This window comes from Schistocerca gregaria, chromosome 1 (genome assembly GCF_023897955.1).
Source record: "Schistocerca gregaria isolate iqSchGreg1 chromosome 1, iqSchGreg1.2, whole genome shotgun sequence".
Taxonomy (NCBI): Eukaryota; Metazoa; Arthropoda; class Insecta; order Orthoptera; family Acrididae; genus Schistocerca; species Schistocerca gregaria.
The window spans coordinates 680,968,994-680,987,826 of record NC_064920.1 but is presented as its reverse complement, the minus strand read 5'-3'; the positions used below and the strand labels follow the sequence as shown (position 1 = coordinate 680,987,826).

General features: G+C 39.0%; 1 protein-coding gene across 7 annotated transcripts in view; it reads right to left on the bottom strand.

Annotated features, from left to right (window-relative positions):
* LOC126363261 (exonuclease mut-7 homolog) overlaps window positions 1-18,833 on the bottom strand; it is a 265,763-nt gene that overhangs the window by 199,153 nt on the left and 47,777 nt on the right. For all 7 annotated transcript variants that reach the window (XM_050007953.1, XM_050007952.1, XM_050007948.1 and 4 more), the window contains exon 5: window positions 3,703-3,917. In XM_050007953.1, coding sequence (XP_049863910.1) covers window positions 3,703-3,917 — 215 coding nt within the window. The remainder of the gene's footprint in view (window positions 1-3,702; window positions 3,918-18,833) is intronic.

Sequence of the window (18,833 nt, the reverse complement as noted above, 5' to 3'; positions counted from 1 at the left end):
AAGAAGGCAAAAAGGAATACAATCGTCTCAAAAATGAGATCGACAGGAAGTGCAAAATGGCTAAGCAGGGAAGGCTAGAGGACAAATGTAAGGATGTAGAGACTTATCTCACTAGGGGGTAAGATAGATACTGCCTACAGGAAAATTAAAGAGACCTTTGGAGATAAGAGAACCACTTGTACGAACATCAAGAGCTCAGATGGAAACCCAGTTCTAAGGAAAGAAGGGAAAGCAGAAAGGTGGAAGGAGTATATAGAGGGTCTATACAAGGGTGATGTACTTGAGGACAATATTATGGAAATGGAAGAGGATGTAGATGAAGATGAAATGGGAGATATGATACTGCGTGAAGAGTTTGACAGAGCACTGCAAGACCTCAGTCGAAAGAAGGCCCCCGGAGTAGACAACATTCCATTGGAACTACTGACGGCCTTGGGAGAGCCAGTCCTGACAAAAGTCTACCATCTGGTGAGCAAGATGTATGAAACAAGCAAAATACCCCCATACTTCAAGAAGAATATAATAATTCCAATCCCAAAGAAAGCAGGTGTTGACAGATGTGAAAATTACCAAACTATCAGTTTAATAAGCCACAGCTGCAAAATACTAATACGTATTCTTTACAGACGAATGGAAAAACTAGTAGAAGCCGACCTCGGGGAAGATCAGTTTGGATTCCGTAGAAACACTGGAACATTATTAGAAGAAAAATTAAGGAAAGGCAAACCTACGTTTCTAACATTTGTAGACTTAGAGAAAGCTTTTGATAATGTTGACTGGAATACACTCTTTCAAATTCTAAAGGTGGCAGGGGTAAAATACAAGGAGCGAAAGGCTATTTACAATTTGTACAGAAACCAGATGGCAGTCATAAGAGTCGAGGAACATGAAAGGGAAGCAGTGTTTGGGAAGGGAGTAAGACAGGGTTGTAGTCTCCCCCTGATGTTATCCAATCTGTATATTGAGCAAGCAGTAAAGGAAACAAAAGAAAAATTTTGAGTAGGTATTAAAATCCATGGAGAAGAAATGAAAACGTTGAGGTTCGCCGATGACATTGTAATTCTGTCAGAGACAGCAAAAGACTTTGGAAGAGAAACTGAATGGAATGGACAGTGTCTTCAAAGGAGGATATAAGATGAACATCAACAAAAGAAAAACGAGGATAATGGAATGTAGTCAAATTAAGTCGGGTGATGCTGAGGGAATTAGATTAGGAAATGAGACACTTAAAGAAGTAAAGGAGTTTTGCTATTTGGGGAACAAAATAACTGATGATGGCCGAAGTAGAGCGGATATAAAATGTAGACTGGCAATGGCAAGGAAAGCGTTTCTGAAGAAGAGAAATTTGTTAACATCGAGTATAAATTTAAGTGTCAGGAAGTCATTTTTGAAAGTATTTGTATGGAGTGTAGCCATGTATGGAAGTGAAACATGGACGATAAATAGTTTGGACAGGAAGAGAATAGAGGCTTTCGAAATGTGGTGCTACAGAAGAATGCTGAAGATTAGATGGGTAGATCACATTACTAATGAGGAAGTATTGAATAGGATTGGGGAGAAGAGAAGTTTGTGGCACAACTTGACCAGAAGAAGGGATCGGTTGGTAGAACATGTTCTGAGGCATCAAGGGATCACTAATTTAGTATTGGAGGGCAACATGGAGGGTAAAAATCGTAGAGGGAGACCAAGAGATGTATACACTAAGCAGATTCAGAAGGATGTAGGTTGCAGTAGGTACTGGGAGATGAAGCTTGCACAGGATAGAGTAGCATGGAGAGCTGCATCAAACCAGTCTCAGGACTGAGGACAACAACAACATGCACCATTTGTGAATGGAACAGGATATGAGGATTAATTTAGTGGTACCAGATGTATCCTCCACCACAAACTGTTAGGTGGCTTATGGAGTATGATTTAGAAGCAGGTAGATTCCTCTGGTAGTCAGAGGTTATTTCATCCATCTCATATATTCCCCAAACCAAGTGGAATTATTTTGTCATTGTTGTTTTGTGCAAAGATCTCAGTACTTCTGAGGGAAGATCATCTACTTAAAGTGTGTAAGTGGGTACAATTGCAGTGTATTAGAGTATCAAAAGAAAAATGTAAAATTATGAGGACTGGCTGGTCACTACTTACTTTCAGGAGGCACAATTTCAACACTCCCAAATGCTATAACAAAAGCAGAAAAAACTATTCCTATCTTTCAGAACTGTTAGTTTCATTAACAAAGGCGAAAGAGGGTTATATTTGTAAGAGTTGTGTAGGAAGGGCAGGTCATTAAGACCCCAAGTTGAGAGGGAGCCACCTGTTGTTCAATGAGTAGAGACAAAAATGAAGAGGAGAGAAGAAAATTAAAGTTCGTACATCAAGCACTGCAGCAACTTCAATCCAGAGTTGATAGGACAGTGAGAAGTGAAAAAAGACCGAGGAGAAATGATAAATGGAATGAACAGTGAAATTAGGAACTATGAGGAAAACAGAAAAAAAGAAAGGAAAAGAAACAATAAAGAGAGAGGATAGGGAAAGACATAAGTAAAATTTACAATGGAAAGATGAAAATACATAAATAAGTAGGGTAGGGAGTTTGTTTGCGAAGGTTAATACTGGAAGGATGACTGAGTGTGAGTATTCTGGAGAGCAAGTTCCCACCTCACCATTCAGGAAAACTAATGCTGGGAGGGAGAATCCAAATAACCCATGTAGTGCAACATGCACACAGGATCCTTTGAATCTTTCACTAAAACATGCTCAGCAACTGGATATGGGGTGTCCCTTAGACAGGCAGCTCTTCTCTATGCTTCATGCAGTTGGTGAATTTAGTGGTAGTGATTCTTATATATACCCAAAAAATCCAGTTCACCCACATTTGTGAACAACATGTGTAATTTCGTCTGTTACTCTGCCTTTGATGATGTAGAATTTGCCAATGGTGCAGCTGGATTAAGTAGTAGTTGGTGGGTGCATTGGGCATGTTTCACAGCAGGAAAAATTGGAGAGGTAGGATTCTTCGGGTGTGGGTACTGGAGTTGGAACATCATACAGTCTGACGAGGATGTTATAGGTTGCAGGTGGGCAATGTAGCTTACAGTGTGTTGTATGGGGAAAAATATAAAGAGAGAGATAATCTCATTTTAGAGCTTGACTTGAGAAAACCATAGTCTTGGCAAAGTACTCTGATGAGACAATAGAAGTATCGGTGGCAATATTGTGTGATAAGAAGGGTGCTTCCGGATCCCCAACCGTTCCACAGAAATATTTTCTTTCAAACGGCTTAACATTTATTCCTACACTGAAATACAGACACACTGTCCTATTTAAAATTATCTTCTCATTCACCCACAACTTCAATCGGTTCATCGTTAAAGAAAAAAATACACAAGCACACCCCACTAACCTAGTAAATATATTCCTCTAAGAGGCAGGAATCAACAGAATTGAATGGCATGAAGTATTTGACTGCACAAGTTTCCATAAATATACTACTAATTTGTATTCAAGTCAAAGGAAGACATTTTGAAGACGTAATCGAAAGAAACTGTACCACTGTATTGGCAGTACCAGCATGAAACAAAGCAAATTTTTATACATGTTCACATAGGGTTTTCTGCTTGCTTCTATGTTTTCTATGTACATGACAGGGACACCTCTCAGACTAAAAATCGTTCTGTATACAATAGAAAAAATTTAAAAATACTAAGTTACCTCTTTGTACAGTCGTTTAGAAACCATTTTCATGATTTCATCATAAAAAATTTCACTATCTTGGGCCATTTCATATGTAGCATATACAAGTTCAACTAACTTGTGATTTCTTTGCATTTGCACAGCTAAAAATGCTTCAAATTTCAATTCCCTTGTTAAACAAGCATCCAGGTACTGCCTATGATTATCCAACCATACAGAAAATTCTTCCATTACTGAAAATAAAGCAATTAAGATTACATATGACAAAATAACAAAGTTTGTTGCTTATTGTTTAATGATTTCACATTAACATTAAAAAGGGCTTTCAAGAAAGATGTGATGAGTGAAAGCAATCTTGGGTATGGAGCTGGATTCAAGTGTCTTGTTGGCAGATGGTGGTACTGATTTGTCAGGATGGTGCCTATATACTGCAAATGTGGCATTGCCAGGTAAGGGGTTTTATTTCAGTCATATTGTACCACTGAGATGCGCACACATACCTCACTGGTACATGTATGCGCACCCTCACACACGCACGCACGCACGCACGCACGCACGCACGCACGCACGCACGCACGCACGCACACACCTGACTGCATTCCCAAGAACTGGTTTTGCACTTGCAACACTGCAAATACATGAGAATTTACATCAGTATGTGAGGAATGTAACAATAAAAAATCTGGATAGTGTGTTCTTCCAATGAGCCCCAAAGTGATCCTAGAAATAAACGAGATTCAAATATGCATCCTTTCCTTTGAATGTTTGAGACACTTCTCTCAATCTCAATGTCCTCAACTGACACCCTCAATGTTATCAACAGTTATTTTAAGTTCACTCTCACACCACAATAAGAAGAAGAAGAAGAAGAAGAAGAAACATTGTCATAAGTTCTTATTAAATGATGTAAATCATTCAAATTGCAAATGTGGTTGAAACAATTCTTCCTCTACATACGTATCTAAGAATGTTGTCATCTCCTTCACTCCCTCTTTACTAGTTAATTAATGAATCCCAAGCAATGGTAACATTTTTTCATCAAGATCCTGTGGATGGAGAGGTAAAAGCAGTCAGACACCCACACAAGGCTCTAGAATGCACACAGAGGTTATACTTTAGGCAAGAGTAATAAGCACTAGTGGATAAAAAAAGTTTACCAAAGGGGAACCCAGCATTAACGATAAACTATGTGTGGGAGTAAATAATCGACCAATTGGGTTTGATGTATGTTCCATGAAATTTCTGGTTATTCAATGCTCACATTTTTATATGTTGCTTTTTCTTTCCTAAACAGAAAGGTGTTATATGTAAAATTAGTGTTGTTATTTATATGTGGGTATTAATTTCATCTACATAACTGGTAACCACAACACAGAGTAGTTTCAGTCCTACAAGTATTTTACGCAACCCACGATATATGATTTTGTCATGGGAGGATGTGTATAAACTGTTAATGCCACGCAGCACCTCCAGAAAGAGGTAAAGTTTTGGAGCTCCTCACTGCAATCAATGAATGAAGAAAAACAAATAATTCCAACCTTGGATAAATTGCATTCCAACCTCCGATAAATTGCAATCATCTGTGTGATATACACCCGCTACGCCAGGTAGTGGCATCAAAATAGACTTAACAAGGTTATCATTGAAAGTAAAATCCTTTAGGTTATTAGGCCACATCATATTTCTTCTATATTATTGTCTGCAGAGGTGGCTTCCTGGATGCTGTTCGTATTGCTCGCATACTGCGGCTGCACATTCACTTCCTTGATGGTGGGGATTCACGAAACGAAGCCTATAGCCATCCTCTCTATTGATGATACATTCATTCTTACAGATTTCAACCACTTCTCAAACTTTTCTTCTATAAATGTTGGTTTCTTTAGCCAGAACACAAACATTATTGAAATCAATGTCAAGACCACAGTTCTCATCATGATCAAATACTAAATATTTCACACTTTGCCGGGTGTGTGGTGTTCATGTTCCTTGGTAGGTTCTTTAATAGTCCTCCTCACTTTACCTATATAAACTTTGCTGCAGCCACACATCATTTCATAGATGCCCACAGTGCGGAGGTAATCAGGTGCATCTGTTCTGCTTCAGAAAAAATCTATTTTTTATTAACTCAAGAAAAAGTCTTGTGTACCATTTTTTCCAGTAGCCCCAGAAAAAAAACAGTAGCTCAACAGAATGACAAGGCAGCTTTTCATTTTACTAGCATAATTAATATTTCATCTGAAGGCCCTGTCTGTGGACCACTCATTGTAGACACTGGCATCCACTGTCTTCTTTAACAAACAATTCCAATTCCAAGCTGTTGTGGCTGATATGAAAGGCATGTCAAGACAGAGTGTTGAGCATTGCTTGTGTCTGGGCGGGGTAACGGTGCGAAGTGGCATCTGAATACCTATTTATGTTATTAGCCTTTCTATACATGCCATTTTCTAGTGTTGCCAGATCTCTGATATACCAACTCACCTAGGAACGGGAGACCAACCTCACTCTCAGCCTCTAAGGTAAAGCCGATTTTACGATAACTGTCATTTAAGAAATTGTGGAGCCTGTGAAGCCCTTCTTTGCTGGGCAGCCCTCTAACAAATATGTCATCACCTAGCAGAGCCAACAGGAAGGCTATTTAAGCATTAATTAATCAAAGAACATGTTGAGGAACATGAATGCCACATAGAGTCAAAGCAAAGTGCGGAATCTGCAGTAGTGAAACAGCATGAGAACTGTGTGTGGCCTTGACTCTGATTTCAATACTGTACATGTGCTTGCAAAGGAAACCAATATCTGTAAAAGGAAAGTCCGAGAAGCAATTGGAGCTTCTAATAATGAACATAACTTCAATAGAGATTATGGCTATAGGCTTCCGGCTTCAATAGCTCCCCACATCAGCAAGTTAATACACAGCCGCGATTGCAAACAATAAAAACAACATCCAAGAAGCCACCTTTCTTGCTCTGTCCACTTCGTTTCTATCCAATGACGGTGGCCCACCAATGATAGCCAGAAGAATTTTAGCAAATAACCCCACTACTTCAGCATTAGCACAGAAAAATTCACTTACTATCCAATGATGATGTCCCACCAATGGTAGCTCTACAATTTTTATCCAATAGCCCCACTTCTCCAGAATGTTTTATACAAGAATGCAACACTGATCTTTGACAGTGTTCAGTCAGCCAAGGACACCAGATGTATAGAAGAAATAAGACGTGCTAACAACCCAGAAGGTTTACTTCAGTGACAATGGCCACGAAAGATTAAAGACTTACATAAGGTTATCATTGCCAGGGCTCTCATCTGTGTTGTGTCTGTATATCTCCGCCCCCAATGAACTAAAGACTTTCTGCCCACTGGCTTGCAGTTCTCCTGTGTCACAATTACGATTGTTGGCTCTGCCATTTACACTTGAACAAACTGAAATATCTATATAGTTCACCATTCCACTGAACATTTTTGTACACTAGCAGGTTACTGAAGACTGCAAACATTGTTTTGCACCCACATCACCAACAAGTATACCTTGCTCTCAGAACAACTTTACTTGCTCATTCCACTAAAGTACCTGATCAAAAACATCAACAACAACTGTACCATGAAAAATATGACGACAAAAACCCATCGGAGTTTTTGAGACATTTACATGCTACAGTTGACATTAGTGTGGTTTCTGATGATTTGTTATAACATATCTGGCAACAGCAGCTGCCTTCATGGGTACAGCTAACTCTGACAGTGCTTGAATGGCAGCTTTTACATACCATATAATAATATAAGGCTTTCTCCCTAATTTGTCATTCGAAATTATACTGAGCTGTCACATTTGCAGATTAAACTATTGCTGCTGAGGTCAACATTTTTACATTGTTTAATGGATGATCCCCTCCCATGAGCCATGGAACTTGCCATTGGGGAGGCTTGTGTGCCTCAGTGATACAGATAGCCATACCGTAGATGCAACCATAACAGAGGGTTATCTGTTGAGAGGCCAGAGAAATGGTCGCTCCTGAAGAAGGGCACCAGCCTTTCAGTAGTTGCAGGGGCAACAGTTTGGATGATTGATTGATCTGGCCTTGTAACACCAACCAAAACAGCCTTGCAGTGCTGGTACTGTGAACAGCTGAAAGCAAGGGGAAACTACAGACATAATTTTTCCCGCACGGGCATGCAGCTTTACTGTACAGTTAAATGATGATGGCATCCTCTTTCGTAAAATATTCCAGAGGTAAAAATAGTCCCCCATTCAGATTATCTCTGGGCAGGGACTACTCAGGAGGACGTCATTATCAGGCGAAACGAAACTGACGTTCTACGGAACGGAGTGTGGAACATCAGACCCCTTTATCGATTAGGTAAGTTAGAAAATTTAAAAAGTTAGATATAGTGTGAATTACTTAAGTTCAATGGCAGGAGGAACAGGACTTGTGGTCAAGTAAATACAGGGTGATAAATACAAAATCAAATAAAAGTAATGCAAGAGTATGTTGAATAATGAATGAAAAAATAGGAACATGGATAAGCTACTATGGACAGCACAGTGAATGCATTATTGTGGCCAAGATAGATACAAAGCCCACATCCACCACAGTAGTACAAGTTTATATGCCAAGAATCTCCGCAGATGACAAGGAGATTGGGCAAATGTATGATGAGACAAAAGAAATTAGTCAGATACTTAAGGGAGATGAAAATTTAATAGTCATGCAGGACTAAAATTCAACTGCAGGAAAAGGACAAGAAGGAAAAGTAGTGGGTGAATATGGACTGGGGGAAAGGAATGAAATAAGAAGCCGTCTGTAGAATTTTGCACAGAGCATAATTTGGTCATAGCTAACATTTAGTTTAAGAATCATGATAGAAGGTACTATACGTGGAAGAGTCCTGGAGATACTGGAAGGTTTCAGACAGATTATATAGTGGTAGTAAGGCATACATTTCCAGGGGGAAACGTGGATTCTGATCACAATTTTATGGTTACGAACTGCAGATTAAAACTGAAAAAACTACGAAGGGGCAAGAATTTAAGGAAATGGGACCTGGATAAACTGAAAGAATAGAGGCTGTAAAGTTTTAGAGAGAGCATTAGGGAACAACTGACAACGACAAGGGAAAGTAATACAGTAGACAAAGAATGGGTAGCTTTGATAGATGAAATAATGAAGGCAGAAGAGGAACATGTAGGTAAAAAGACAAGGGCTGAAGAAATCCTTACATACCCAAAAACGTATTGACTTTAATCAACGAAAGGACGAAATATAAAAATGCAATAAATGAAGCACGCGAAAGGGAATATAAATGTCTAGAAAATAAGACTGACAGAGAAAGTGCAAAATGGCTAAGCAGGAATGGTTAGAGGACAAATTTCAGGATACAGAAGCATATACCACTAGAGATAAAATAGATGCTGCCTACAGGAAAATCAGGGAGACTTCATGAGAAAAGAGAAGCAGCTGAATGAATATCAAGAGCTCAGATGGAAAACCAGTCCTAAGCAAAAAGGGAAAGCAGAAAGATGGAAGGAGCATGTAGACGGTTTATACAAAGGCGATGTACTTGAGGGCAATATCACGGAAATGGAATAGGACGTAGATGAAGATGAAATGCGAGATATTATACTGCGTGAAGAATTTGACAGAACACTGAAAGACCTAAGTCAAAAAAAGACCACTGGGGTAGACAACATTCCTTTAGAACTACTGATGGCCTTGGGAGAGCAAGCCATGACAAAACTCTACCATCTGGTGAGCAAGGTGAAATATTCTCAAACTTCAAGAAGAATATAATAATTCCAACCCCAAAGAAAGCAAGTGTCAACAGGTGTGAAAATTATCAAAAGATCATTTTAGTCATGGCAGCAAAATACTAACATAAATTCTTTAAAGAAGAATGGAAGAACTGGCAGAAGCCAACATTGGGAAAGAAATGTTGGAACACATGAGGCAATACTGACACTATGATTTCTCACAGAAGATAGGTTTTCTAGCATTTGTAGACTTAGAGAAAGCTTTTGATACTGTTGACTGGAATACTCCCTTTCAAATTTCTAACACTGGCAGGGGTAAAATACAACAAGGGAAAGGCTATTTACAATTTGTACAGAAACCAGATGGCAGTTATAAGTGCTGAGGGGCATGTACTGAATCATGATTGGGGTTTTTTACTTACATACTAATTCCTGTTGTTACATATGACCTGCACCCTAAAAGGTATTGCCATTCATGTTTCATTGTAGCTCAAGCACAGCACTATGGAATGGTTGGAGGGATAATAGTGACACCATATTGCCTGAGAAATTTAATCGTGGCAAGTGCGGGGAGGAAAGGTGTTGTACAGGCAGAAAATTTCGCCAGCTGTAAACCGTGGGAATCTACACTGCACACTTTGGCTTTTTATGAACATCCTTCACGTTTAAACTACAGTTTGCCTAAATCCATTTGTACTCAAAATCGAAATGACTTTAAAATTGGACAAATACTTGACAATAGCATACATTTATGCAGGAGATGTTAAAAGTCAAACAGATTGGGGCTAACAGCACTTAGTGCCTCATGCAACAATGTTGTCAATGCTCCTTGTGGGGTACAACAGGAACATTAGGGGGTGTCAGCTGCTGGTTCTACACAGCCAATGGGAGAGCAAGAGATATTGTAAATTCTCACATTAGTATAGAAGTGAAATTTACTATTTATTCGGAAGAAACAGCCATGTTCTCAAGTCCCACTGTAACCACATCCTCAGAAATAGCAATTTACTCGGAAGGAACAGCCAAACATTTGTGACAATGAAGATTTAAGTTTCACAGCTGTCCTGTTAGGATGATGATGATGATGATTTAAAACAGATACCAAAGATGACAGGCTACCTAAAACAAGGCACTGAATGTAAAAATTAATGTAAACCATTTCTTTTTGTTTGTTTCTCCTTGTATTAAGAAAATAATGACAACCAATAAATGGCAAAGTTTAAAATATGTTTAACGTAAACTTTTTACACAGATACCTTAGGTTATTAAAAGTTTGTGATCTTGATCGCTCAGAATATGTCAAAAATATGTTTTTCCCAAGGAAGCTCTTTAAAAGAAAGGTGGGATGTCTTCTATTCAGGGTCGTCTTATACTCAGGTAAATACACTAAGTTACAGCAAGTTGCTCATAAGATGCACGCAATGCTAGATTTGACTGCTGTGATGGGCATGGCATCAACAGCTGCCAACGTTCCAGGTGAATACAACTGACAACCACTGAGCTAACTAGAAGAGACAATGCCTTAATGTGCCATCATATCATGCTAGCATCACCAAGCATAGCCGAACTCCAAAGTCTACACACCACAGTTGACATGATGACAAAGCAGTTTCAGGCATTGGTTACAGACTGGCCCTACTAAAAGGTCACATCCACAATATTGTTCTGTTCCTCAGTCTCAAGGTCACAGCCACTTCCAAGTAAGCTCTACTCCACTTCCAAGTAAGCTCTACCATCATCTATTGGTATCATACATTTTTGAATGAAAAATGCACAAAGCTGTGTGACTAGCCAAAGATAAAGGCCAATCTGAATTAGATCACCACATCTATAGACAGTGGCATCATAAAAAGCACACAGCCTCACAAATGGTCACAGACAGCCACACAGTGGCAAATATGCCATCTACAACAGTACAGTGCCTGTTCAGGCAACTCAATCACTACTACCTCTGGTGTGCACAACAGTGTCACAACAGAAACATATTTCTGACAAAATTTCTAGTTTGTCTTTCTTGACTGATAGCAGTTCAGAGGTCAGCACACCCCCTGCCTGTGTCCAACATGTAACATCCAATGAGCCCCTACATTTAACGGCTGTAGAAAAACTATTATCTTCACTCGTGGCAGCAAAAATCCGACAACCTGTATAGGTTTTGTGTCCCATTTCAATTGGACTTTTACGGCTGCTGATACCACTTGGCCTGTCTTACGTGCTGATTTCCTTACACATTTCACATGTGCAGTGGACTTTTCACTGGAGTCACAGAGGCTGACACAACAGTGCACCATTGAGCACATAAAATCTTGGGCCCATCTGTTTCACAATGCAACCGCAGAACTGCACACGTCTTTGACTACACACATGAGGAAATGTTTTAATCCAGAGTTACACATTGTTCCAACAGTCTGTGGGCATTTCCAATGCATCTGGTCCATAAGAAGGATGGCTTGTGCCCTTTGTTCAGTGATTACCAATGACTGAATGCTGCCACTGTACCAGATAGGTATCCCATACCTTACATTGAGGAATTTAAATGAGCTTTGGCAAGTGCAAATGTTTTCACTGTTCTGGATTGCTGCAAGACTTATAATCTATTCTGGTAGCATCGAGTGATATACCAAAAACAGGAGTGGTTATGCAATTTGGTCTTTTTCAATTCTTGTTCAAGCCATTTGTTCCTGCTCAAAACTGGCAATGTTTCACTGATGAAGTTTTGTAAGGAGTCTCACTTTGTTTCCCATATTTGGACAATATGTTGGCATTCTCATCTAACTATATGAAGTATGACAGAGCCATAGCATTGTGTTAAACTGAAGATAAATGCTTCCCGGGCAAAAATGATTTAACTTATCTTGACCACAGCATCTCTGTTCATGGTATCTACCCACTACCAGAGAAGTTGTCTGCTTAATATGACCTTCTGAAGACAAACAATTACCAGCAATTGAGATGTCTTCAAGTCATGTTAAATTTTTTATCATCATCATCATCATCATCATCATCATCATCATCATCATCATCATCATCATCATCATCTTCCAGAGATCACTTCTATTCAAGCACCCGTAATGAATGCACTTTCCAGTCATAAGACCATGGGCAAACCAGTACTCAAGTGAACTCCAGAAATAGACAAAGCTTTTTTTTAATCTACAGACAAGCTTCACAGAAACATTGTTGCTTGCCCATGACGTACCACCTACACCACTGGCCACCATTGTAGTGCCTGCCAAAATGCAATTGGTGCCACTCTACATAAAAAAAATCAGCAATCACTCACAGCTGTTAAGTTTATTTTGTTTATTTATTTATTTATTTATTTATTTGGCCATGGCAGATGAAATGTAGTGCTTATGGTAGAGAGCTCCTGATGATATACGAGATTGGGAGACATTTTTGTCCTCAAATCGAAGTCCAGCCAGTAACAATCTATACAGACCCCACGCCAATCATGTCAGCCTTTCGAAATGCCAGTGATAAATGTCCCTCTCGACAATTCAGGCTCACTAAATTTATCAGTTAATTTACCAGTGACATACATCATATTAAAGGCACAGAAAAATAGTCAATGACTATTTTTCTTACATTAGAAGTTTGGTTAATGTTTCGAACTACAATGATCTGTCAGGAACTTTCAGTCAAAAAAAGATCAGTTAAAGAATTTGATAATAGCCAGTAATGCAAAGTGCTAAAACAGAATGCAGTCCTCCAATGTCTAAAATCTGAAAACAGATCTCAATCTCACTGCTAAATCCTACAGACAGAACGTCATAGGGTTCTATCCTGCAGCCCCCTGCTTTTCTCAATATGCCCGATGAACACAATATTAGCCACCACCTTAAAAGAGCACATCACTTGCTTTGGAGTGCTATAGATGTATAGAACTGGTACTACAAAGCTCCATCATCACCAACATAAGTCATAGCAGTGAAGTGGAGTGCATGTGCCTGTCAGTTTTACGTAATCAGTGCAGTGACATGTCTATAAGGCATACTACATACAGTCATTTAACATGGCTTAAAAACAATGGACATAGTATGGTACTAATTGTCGGGCACGGGAGAGCAGTGTAACATTTCTTGAATGACGATCTGTTTCAATCTAGAACTGCTGCTGTCGGAGAGCGCAGTCCCATCGCAGTTTCCAAGCGAACACCGGCCTGCATGCCATGGACATTTGGAGATTGCCACCTTACAAAAGACCATTGGTCTCAGAGATCCATAAAGATGCACATCTTCAATGGGTCAAACAGCACAGAAGGCAGACAGTAGCTGACTGGAGAAGTGATACGGTTATTGTAACATACTACAAAGAGCAAAATTTTGGAAAATTGTTCTTGTAATGAATATTCGACATAATTCAAGATTCAGGTATACTTCCTTGGATTTTCCATTATTTTTCTTCTAAAATCAGCACAGATCTATGATGTATCACTTCCATGCATTGACCTTAGCGCTTATCTCACACGAGACATCAAAATTCAAGAATGCTGTCAAACACTCACACTCATATTACTTCCCTTTCAAAAGATATTTGACAGTGTATGGTACTTTCAACTACAATAAAAAGTACAAACATCTTCACAAATATAATGTTGTCTCAAAGAATCTTTTACTGATTAGGGCCTTGTATTTATCCTTAATGCCATGTGCACAGTAAAAGCACAGGAAACATCAGGAAGTTAATAGCAAACACTTCTGGTGACACAGCTGAGTACAGGAAATTGCCTACTGTGGGAAAATTTAGAACAGCTTAGACAGAATATCAGTTTGGTGTAATAACTAGCATCTTGTTTTAAATGTGGATTAATGCAAGACAATGCACACAAATGGAAGGAAAGAGCAGTAGCTTTTGACAATAGCATTATTAATATGCCAATGGGAATGGTCACATCTATTCTTCAAGCAAGTGTAACATAGCAAAGTGAAGGGAAATGAAGTAGGGAGAAATCATGAGAGGCTGGAGCAGCTACTTATATTTACTGGAAGAATTCTGGAAAAGTGGAACACAGCAACAAAGATGACCATGTATAAGACACTTTTGCAACCTACTCTCACGCTATGTTCAAGTGTTAGAGACATTCATCATGTCAGATTAAGGATAGTGATTAAACAACTAAGAAGGTAGCCTGCTAGGTTTCTAGATATTCACAAAAGTCACTGTGACTATATTACAAAAATGCTCCGCAAATCTTGCTCAAGAATTTTTCCCCAAGTTGAAGGATTACATTACATCCATTGCATATCTTGCAGACACACCACAATGTTTTCTCCATATAATCTCTGGATAGTTGAAACTGTTGCTTTAAGTATCTTCTTTGCCACTGTGCTAACTCTGTGGTACACTACATCTGTTTTTTGTAGCTCAGACTGACAAAGTGACCTCACGGACTTGATTCCTTCAGTTATATTTTTTTTTCCCATGCAATTAGAAGGTCAGTGCCCAGACATTCATTTCCTAAAGCAGTACAACACATTCTCAAAAACATTTCCAGAAATTAGAATATTTCTGAGCATAGTTAGGCTAACTACAAAATATTTTGAGCTTAATATTAAGTTGCTGAATGCGGACTTCATAGTGTAAAAGCCTAGTAATCATAGTGTCGTTGGTTCAGATCTTGTTCATAACAATACTTTACTTTTATTTGAATCCAGTATTTATTAAAACTAAAATATGAATTAACAATATTGAGTCATTATTTATTAATAAAAATAACAGCTTTATATTTATAACTAATTACTGCATTCAAATGTGAGTATTCACAACATGTTAAAATTTTGTACAAAAAAAATAGAAAATGAAACACTTATTTTTTTAGGCTGAACAATGTCATTGATGTATTGTTGTTGTTGTGGTTTTCAGTCCAGAGACTGGTTTCATGCAGCTCTCCATGCTACCTTACCCTGTGCAAGATTCTTCATCTCCCAGTACTTACTGCAACCCACATCCTTCTGAATCTGCTTAGTGTATTCATCTCTTGGTCTCCCTCTCTGATTATTACCCTCCACGCTGAACCTCCAATGCTAAATTTGTGATCCCTTGATGCCTCAGAACATGTCCTACTAACTGGTCCCTTCTTTTTGTCAAGTTGTGCCACATACTACTCTTCTCCCCAATTCTATTCAACACTTAATCATTAGTAATGTGATCTACCCATCTAATCTTCAGCATTCTTCAGTAGCACCACATTTCGAAAGCTTCTATCCTCGTCTTGTCCAAACTATTTATCGTCCTGTTTCACTTCCACACATAGCTACATTCCATACAAATACTTTCAGAAACGACTTCCTGACACTTAAACCTATACCCGATGTTAACAAATTTCTCTTCTTCAGAAACGCTTTCCTTGCCATTGAAAGTCTACATTTTATATCTTCTCTACTTCGACCATCATCAGTTATTTTGCTCCCCAAATAGCAAAACTCCTCTACTACTTTAAGTGTCTCATTTCCTAATCTAATTCCCTCAGCATCACCCAACTTAATTCGACCACATTCCATTATACTCGTTTTGCTTCTGTTGATGTTCATCTTATATCCTCCTTTCAAGACAATATTCCGTTCAACTGCTCTTCCAAGTCCTTTGCTGTCTCTGACAGAATTACAATGTCATCGGCAAACCTCAGAGTTTTTATTTCTTCTCCATGGATTTTAATACCTACTCCAAATCTTTCTTTTGTTTTCTTTACTGCTTGCTCAATATACAGATTGAATAACATTGGGAAGAGGCTACAACCCTGTCTTACTCCCTTCCCAACTACTGCTTCCCTTTCATGCCCCTCGACTCTTATAACTGCCATCTGGTTCCTGTACAAATTGTGAATAGCCTTTCGCTCCCTGTATTTTACCCCCGCCACGTTTAGAATTTGAAAGAGAGTGTTCCAGTCAACATTATCAAAAGCATTCTCTAAGTCTACAAATGCTAGAAACGTAGGCTTGCCTTTCCTTAATCTTTCTTCTAAGATAAGTCATAGGGTCAGTATTGCCTCACGTGTTCCAACATTTCTATGTAATCCAAACTGGTCTTCCCCGAGGTCGGCTTCTACCAGGTGCAGCTGTGAAGGATCGAATCTCGCGTCATGCAATTTTTTTTTGTATATATATATATATATATATAAAGATTCCAAGACTTACCAAGCGGGAAAGCGCCGGCAGACAGGCACATGAACAAAACACACAAACACACACACAGAATTACGAGCTTTCGCAACTGGCAGTTGCTTCGTCAGGAAAGAGGGAAGGAGAGGGAAAAATGAAAGGATGTGGGTTTTAAGGGGGAGGGTAAGGAGTCATTCCAATCCCGGGAGCGGAAAGACTTCCCTTAGGGGAAAAAAAGGACAGGTGTACACTCGCACACACACACACACACACACATATCCATCCGCACATACACAGACACAAGCAGACATATTTAAAGGCAAAGAGTTAAGGGCAGAGATGTCAGTCGAGGCGGAAGTACAGAGGCAAAGAAGTTGTTGAAAGACAGGTGAGGTATGAGCGGCGGCTACTTGAAATTAGCGGAGGTTGAGGCCTGGCGGATATGGAGAAGAGAGGATATACTGAAGGGCGAGTTCCCATCTCCGGAGTTCGGATAGGTTGGTGTTGGTGGGAAGTATCCAGATAACTCGGACGGTGTAACACTGTGCCAAGATGTGGGTTTTAAGGGAGAGGGTAAGGAGTCATTCCAATCCCGGGAGCGGAAAGACTTCCCTTAGGGGAAAAAAAGGACAGGTGTACACTCGCGCAAACACACACACACACACACATATCCATCCGCACATACACAGACATATATATATATATATATATATATTTTACAAAAAACAATTACTAAAAAAAAAGTTGCGTGGCGTGAGATTCGATCCTTAGACTTTCGGATTACGAACCAGAGCGCTTACCGCTGCACCACAACGCTGTATAAAAGTACTAATCGTAGAGTTTTCACCGCAACGCTTTCTTTTAACTGTCGATTTTCTCGACAATGGCTGAGAGGTGCATCTTGGTGCTTTGCCACATTGCACCTCTAGCCATGAGCTTTTATTATGCGCAGTATGAATCGAATCTGAATTTCACAATCGGCGACCTCCCCTTGTGAGTGAAAGCTGCTAACTCTTCGGAAAAAGCTAATATTGCTAACAACAAACGATATTAAAGAAAATATATACTGTGAGGGCAATGTCAAAATTCCCAGACTATTGAATAGGGGTCGACAAGAGGTTTTCAAACTTACACTACACATAGCTTGAACATCCTGTTTTTGAGCCAAAAATACACTCTTTGAATCAGAAGAATTACCCCAAAAAATAATACCATATGACATAAGCGTATGAAAATATGCGAAGTAGGCTACTTTTCGTGTTGAAATGTCACTTATTTCAGATACTGTTCTAATGGTAAATAAAGCGGCATTTAGTTTCTGAACAAGATCCTGAACATGGGCTTTCCACAACAGCTTACTATCTATCCGAACGCCTAGGAACTTGAACTGTTCCGTCTCGCTTATAATATGCCCATTCTGTCTGATTAAAATATCAGTTCTTGTTGAATTGTGAGTTAGAAACTGTAAAAACTGAGTCTTACTGTGATTTAGCATCAAATTATTTTCCACAAGCCACGAACTTATTTCATGAACTACATTATTTGATAATGTTTCAATATTACACACAAGATCCTTCACTACCAAGCTGATGTCATCAGCAAACAGAAATATTTTTGAATCACCTGTAATACTGGAAGGCATTTCATTTATATAAATAAGAAACAGCAATGGCCCCAGCACCGACCCTTGGGGAACATCCCACTTAACAGTGCCCCATTGGGACTGAACATCACTACCACTCTCAATATTGCGGAGAATTACCTTCTGCTTTCTGTTCTTAAAGTAAGAGGCGAACCAATTGTAAGCTACTCCCCTTACTCCATAATGGTCCAACTTTTGCAGTAATATTTTGTGGTCAACACAGTCAAAAGCCTTCTTTAAATCAAAGAAAAACACCCAACGTTCGTAACCTTTTATTTAATCCGTCCAAAACCTCACAGAGAAAAGAGAATATAGCATTTTCAGTTGTTAAGCCATTTCTAAAACCAAACTGTACATTTGACAGCAATTTATGTGAATTTAAATGCTCCAGTAACCTTGTATATACAACCTTCTCGATAACTTTAGCAAACACCGATGGCATAAAAATAGGTCTATAATTGTCAATATTATCCCTGTCTCCCTTTTTATAAAGTGGCTTTACTACCGAGTATTTTAATCGGTCAGGAAATCGACCACTCCTAAAGGAAAAGTTACAGATATGGCTAAGTACTGGGCTAACATACATGGAACAATACTTCAGTATTCTGCTAGATACCACGTCATATCCATGAGAGTTCTTGGTCTTGAGTGATTTAAT